The sequence below is a fragment of the Seriola dumerili genome, unplaced genomic scaffold, assembly GCF_002260705.1.
Source record: "Seriola dumerili isolate Sdu_G_001 unplaced genomic scaffold, Sdu_1.0 BDQW01000104.1, whole genome shotgun sequence".
In the NCBI taxonomy this organism is placed as follows: domain Eukaryota; kingdom Metazoa; phylum Chordata; class Actinopteri; order Carangiformes; family Carangidae; genus Seriola; species Seriola dumerili.
Window position 1 is genome coordinate 479357 of NW_019174359.1, and position 5971 is coordinate 485327.

General features: G+C 47.1%; 1 protein-coding gene across 1 annotated transcript; it reads right to left on the bottom strand.

The window, feature by feature from the left end:
* Positions 1-819: 819 nt before the first annotated feature.
* On the bottom strand, positions 820-5641 carry mex3a (mex-3 RNA binding family member A). The gene is made up of 2 exons (XM_022746425.1): positions 5205-5641; positions 820-1976 (listed from the first exon to the last, which is right to left on the bottom strand). The coding sequence occupies exons 1-2, from the start codon at positions 5623-5625 to the stop codon at positions 820-822; spliced, it is 1578 nt and encodes a 525-aa protein (XP_022602146.1). The 5' UTR covers positions 5626-5641.
* Positions 5642-5971: the final 330 nt, after the last annotated feature.

Genomic DNA, 5971 nt, shown 5'->3' on the forward strand with positions numbered 1-5971 from the left:
TACAACTTTCATCTATCTTGTGAATTATGATACCAATAAAATGTTACCAATTACTATAAATAAATGATGTAATGCCCTATCCCTTTTTAGCATTAATCTGGTTTACAAGACGATAAGGTATAAGAATGAAATAAGGGGCTGTTTTTGTTTCCTCGTAAAGATCACAAGGCTTTGACTAGGACCAATTGATTCACATTTTCATTTTGTGAAAATTAATGTCTCTTTTGGACCAATTATATCAAACCACAATCACAGTAAAACTGAAAAAAAAAGGCTGAATTCACCTTCACATCAGCTCTTGAAATTTCAAGGTATGATTGACAATCCTATTTTAGACCAAGATGATTGTAAGGTGCAATGAAAATTCTGTTTTTTTTCCTTCTAATAACAACATTGACTTTCTAGGTCAGTCAGGTGCAGATTGGGTACCTAAACAATCATCTTCTTCCTTCAATATAAACCCACTTCATGGTAAAATAAAAATTTGAATAATAAAATGTTCACATTACTACCTCTGCCTACACTGTGATTCATGAATGAAAAACAGCAGCAGTCAAAAAACTGAAAATGCAGGGTACTATACTTCTCTTATAAACAAAACTTTTATAAAATATATATGCATATATATATATAAAAGAAAAACTTAAAAATATTTCTTATACTTTTTAGTAAAGCAAGCAGTGCCTTCTAAAATATCTGCTTGATTGTTTTTAAATTTTCTGAAAAACAAAAATGTGTATTATAATAATAATCATAATAACAGTAAATAATTATTGAACAAACACTGACAAAACTAATGATAAAAACTGATGTGGTTCCTTAAGAGAATATTCGGATGGCCTGTGTGACCTGGGTGTGGCACACTGGGCACTCCGGGTGGTTGAGCTCACAGATTCGGATGGCACACTCCATGCAGAAGAGGTTATGGCCACAGGGCACCAAGGCAGCCGTCACTTTGCTCTCAAAGCAGGTCATGCAGTCCCGCACAGTGGCCGGTGGCGAGTCCGGCACTGGCAGACGGCCTGGGAAACCCTCGCCGGCTGAGGTGGGCTCACTGTGGGCGCGGCGGGCCTGGGCATGAGGTGAGCCGGCTACGGGCACAATGCTGGTGACTGAAGAGTTGTTGGTGCTTCCACCTCCGCAGGACTCGGGTAAGCCAGGGGAGAGTCTGGTCAGAGGGAGCGGGAGGCCTCCAAAGCTCTTGGAACGCTGCTGGGCGTAGAAGGCCACCTGTTTGGGGTAGTCGGGGTCACCCCAGCTCTGGGTTCCCTCTGATCCAAAATAAGAGCAAGGCTTCTCTCCGGAGCTGGAGAAGTTGCCCTTGTTGTAGATACCCCCTCCCTCACCTCCTCCTCCTCCCCCTCCTCCTCCAACCATGGCATCTGAGAAGTTCTGGCGGTAGCTGCTGGTGAGAGGCTTGCGCTGGCCCCCCTGCAGCCCCCACACCTGCTGTAGCCGGCTCTCCAGACCACCGCTGCTGCCCGCTGGGCTGCTTCCACCATTCGGCCCCAGACAGTCATTCTCATTATTGTGGTCATGCAGGCCTCCTGTTCGGAAGGCGATGTGTGCTTCGATCTCCTCACGAGCGCGCTCGGCGTTGCTCGGTGACCCTGTGATTTCAAAGACAGGGTCGCGGTCTCGACTGGGAGTGACGATGTAAGTACAGGTTTGCTGCTGGATGCGTTTGATAGTGGAGCCTTTAGGCCCCACTACTAGCCCCACAACACGGTATGGCACTCTCACCTGAATGGTGGTTTGACCTGGCAAAGGTGTGGGTGGGGAGCCGCTAAAGGACACTCCCAGCTTGTTACGGGATGCCCGGAGCATGGAGAAGTGCTCTGCAGCGGAGATGATTTCACGGCGGGCCAGTGCAACATCCTCCTTCCGGCCAGTGATTAAGAACACAGGCTCCTCTCCTCTAACCGGGGTTTTGATGTAGGTGTTGGTCTTGGCCCGCAGGGCTTTGATCTTGCAACCTGCAGACACCAAGATATATTTTAAAATAAGTAAATACGATACATCAGTTCAATTTTGTGATTCACAAATAAAGTTAAAAAGGTTACAAGTGACAAGACAGAACAGAAACTCTCCTTTTGAATTCAGATTTGTTATTAATATGTTGCAGGTTTTTACCAGCAAAAGATACACAGAGCAAATCACCATAATTCATGTTGTTTCAAGCACCTAAGCATTACTGAGTGTACTTAATTATTTGCTCCAAATTGGACACTGAACTTGGTAAGAAATAGATGGGTGGTGCAGAGGTATTTGCCAGCATACACATGGACTGTTTTGGAGGCCTGTTAGAGCTCCTGCAGATGCAATATATTTGCAGTATGCTGGTGAGCGATCACTTTCTGACCTCTCCTTGAACTTACAAGATCATACAGTCAACCCACATATGCTTCGTTTTTTTGTTCCTTTTATTGCTCTACGTCTGCCCTGTTTTTGATCAGTGTGGAATCGTTTACTCTGTGAAGTGCTTTTAAGGCAGAGGCTCACAAATTACCTGACGTTATATACAGTAAATCAGTAATTATTTAAGAGGATGGCCAAGTACATTTGAGGTCAAGAAGAACACGGTAAGAAAAGACATAGCGGCTCTGTTTATATTACTCCCCGTGAAGAATGCATCAAGCATCACGCTGGTCAGTTTTCATTCAGAAATTCAAGCAGCCTCCTCATTAAGACCTCCACATTTATTGACGAGCTGAACGTGCCTTTCTCGTCTCAGCCGTGTCTTAAAGAGACCAGTACGACTCTCCATTGGACAAGCGAGAATCACCAGGCATCTATTCAGTGAACTAATCTGAGCTCATCGGGCCAGACTCCAGGTGCTTTAGATCACACGGCGCATCGTTGCTTTTCCTGTCTGAAAATCACAGCAGCAGGTATCAAAAGGTTTAACGACACCTTAAGTTGACGACGAATGTCTCTCTAATGCTGCTAAATAGGCCCACTTTGTTCAGGAACACTTGCTTCTCAGGGACCGGTGACCCAGACAGAAGGATAGTGATACTCTGAAGGGCTGGTACTGCTCATGCCCAATATCTGAATAAATGCCTTTTGTGGCCATTGACTGGTGTTAGGCCAATAGACCTGTTCATGTCACAGGGGATCAAAGAGCAATTGCCAAATTCCTTTTTTCGACCTACACTGCAGCTTTTAATTAGTCCAAATTAATGTCTCAATGAAAGAATTATCTGTAAACAAAATAGGCAAAGATTAATTAATCGCCAGCAGAAATTAAGGTCACTGGAGGCGAATTTAAAACTGTTAACCTGTGGTGTAAGAGGTGCCTGTGATGGAAAACAAAACACCCTTGATCTGAAGAGCTCCAGAGGAAGGTACAAGAGCATCCTCGGGAATCAATGCCTGTGACTCTGACAGGAGAAAACAATCATATCCAACCCTTCCTTCATGACAGGATGCTCCGTTTGCCAGATTCACCAGGCGGGTGCTGAGAGGAAGGGGGTGTGTATGTAGTGCCAACTAATGAAGGGCCTGAATCAAAAGCAGCTCATCTCAAATCCCCCCAAATCAGCACTTCTTCTCGGTCAAGGCAAAAGGGCCCTCTCGCTGCACTTGTGCTCACCGGATCCACCCTCCGGCTGTCTTCGGTTACCCCATTAAAATTCAAAACTTACACTTCAGAGTAAAGACCAGGAGCCACAATGGGAGACAAGGGGCACTTAACGGCACAAACTAAATCCACATTGCCAGAGCATCGGTAAAAGAAGCCATCTCAACTCCTCGGAACCCTCTGTGACATTATTCCAGACCTGTTTGTTTTTGTTGCAAGATAAATGAGGAATTGCTGATGGTACCTCACCCACCCTGCAGTCTTTGTACTTCTCTCTCTGCCCCAAGCCCCTTATTTCTCCCTCTCCTGACAGGCAACCATGTGGTATTGAGAGTGTGCAGTGAAGTGGGGCTCATGAGGAGCCCCTTGTGTTGAGCTCCAAGGCGTGACTCCCATTCAGCTTTTTAGATGCTATACTGCCCTTCCGTCCCCATCCTTGTTTTTCCTGCCCCTCTCACCCATGGGTTCATCACATCAGTTAACAATGGGTGCAGCCACATAAACAACACCACCAAGCAGAAGAAAGAAGACGGAGGAAAAAAAAAAAAAACTACTTCTGGGTTCCCTGCTTCAAAACCAACTTAGGTTCAAGCTTGTTCGCAGCTTATTGTACATAAATAAAGAACTTGGGCAGAGTGAAAAATCACTTGACAACAGCTTTACTGCAAATAAGCACAAACAGAATATTATGTTTTTTTAAAAAAAGGATTCCCACCTCCTGGTGCAACTTCTCGCTGAGTCACTCTTTAAGACCATCCCGTGTGCCAAGCAGCCACACTGTCTTAGTGCGCCCCTCCCCTCATCCCCCGACTTTCACACCTTTGTTTGACAGCTGCTGTCATTCAACTTCAGGTCTTTGTTCAATAATAGAAAAACAACAACTGTAAGAGAAATAAGCAGAATCTAGAATGTGTCTGGAATTGAACTTTCCAACTCCCTCATTTAAAAAAAAAAAACAAAAAAAAACAAGGGGACCACGCTCGCTCTATTGTCCAATTGTGTCACTGGGGCAGTGCGCAACATAAACAACAAGCTGAATAAATGTGGAAAGAGGCAAAACATCTTCCACCCTTGAGCCCAAACGTCTGATTCGGGTTATTTTCTTAACGATCGATTCAAAGTGAAAGACATTCCTCCCTTCGCCAGCCGCACGTTGCCTTTTTGAACAGTCTGGCGCGTCTCAGACGACAAAGGAAGCAAGTGCTCTCTCCCTGCTCCAGTGTGTGTCTGTGCGCTGACATTGATGGCGTGGATGTAGAATAATTCGCCCAGGAGGGAACGGGGGGCTCTCTCGTGCCCCTGTGCAAATTCAACTCTAAAATAAAAATAATCAGCACAAAGCGGCGACCGACTTGTTTCAATGCTCGAGTGTTAACGATGAGTACACGGGAACTTGCAACATTGTAGGAGAAAAAGTGGGAGGCTGATGTCTCGGGGGAGTACAAAAAACACGCGAGCACACACACACACCACTCCCTTTTCTTTGTCAAATAACACCAGGTAACAGTAAGAGAACAAAAAAAACAAAGCACACGGGAAAGCACAGCGGGGATAATGCGGCACGGTTAGTGGGATAAAAGCACAAGTTTGGAGGGAAATTATTTGCAAGCCAGCGGTTTACCTTGTCTCCCCACTATTTCGGCCACATGTTCAGAGCTGGGCACTGGGACGCATTCTGTTATGTTGCAGCCTCGTCCTTTCGTCTCACTTGAGGAGCTCTCATACAGGGCGCACAACTTGCTCTTCCCTTGCAGAATCGCCGTGTCCCCGCCACCGCCGACGCTGTTCGTGTGGTTGTGGTGGTTGTTGTTATTGTTACTCCGGTCCTGTACTCCTGTTGTTGGGGCTCCGCCGCCGTCCTCGCCTTCCCCGAGCCCCAGCAGAGACAACTGGCCCAGCGCGACCCTAAGGGCACGGGAGTCGTCTTCCTCCTCATCGGGCGGCACAAGGAGACCCTCGCTTCCGAAGCCGGAGCCGGCCAGATCCCCGCCGTAGCCCCCATTTTTCTCCATGATCCCTGCTAGAACCAGCAGGCTAGGCATGGCTAACAAAAGAGTGTATGAGACAAAGACAGGGGAAAGAGACTGGAGAAACAGCACCCGTGCCGCCTCCTCCTCGCCCCCTCCTCCTTCCAATTCCCCCCTTTGCGCTAGTCCCTCCCATAGACCGGCCCCCTCTCTCTCTATCCGCCAGACTCTCAGTACAGTAGTCTCTCCGCGAGCTCCAGGCAAACGGGACACAAGGCCGTCTGCACGATAGATGGGGCTGGGCGATGTGTTGCTCCACCCAGTCTGGTTTACACAGCTCCCCTCCTCGCCGAGACAAAACGAGCCGCCCTCCCGTTGTACCATTCCGTCTCAGGTTCCCGAGCCTGTGGCATCTCGCGTC

What these genes read in the sequence shown, in the direction of transcription:
- mex3a (XM_022746425.1), bottom strand. Translation starts at nt 5,625, where the DNA reads ATGCCTAGCCTGCTGGTTCTAGCAGGGATCATGGAGAAAAATGGGGGC. An exon ending in CGAAATAGTGGGGAGACAAG is followed by an intron (nt 1,977 to 5,204) that starts GTAAACCGCTGG and finishes TGGTGTCTGCAG; the next exon opens with GTTGCAAGATCAAAGCCCTG.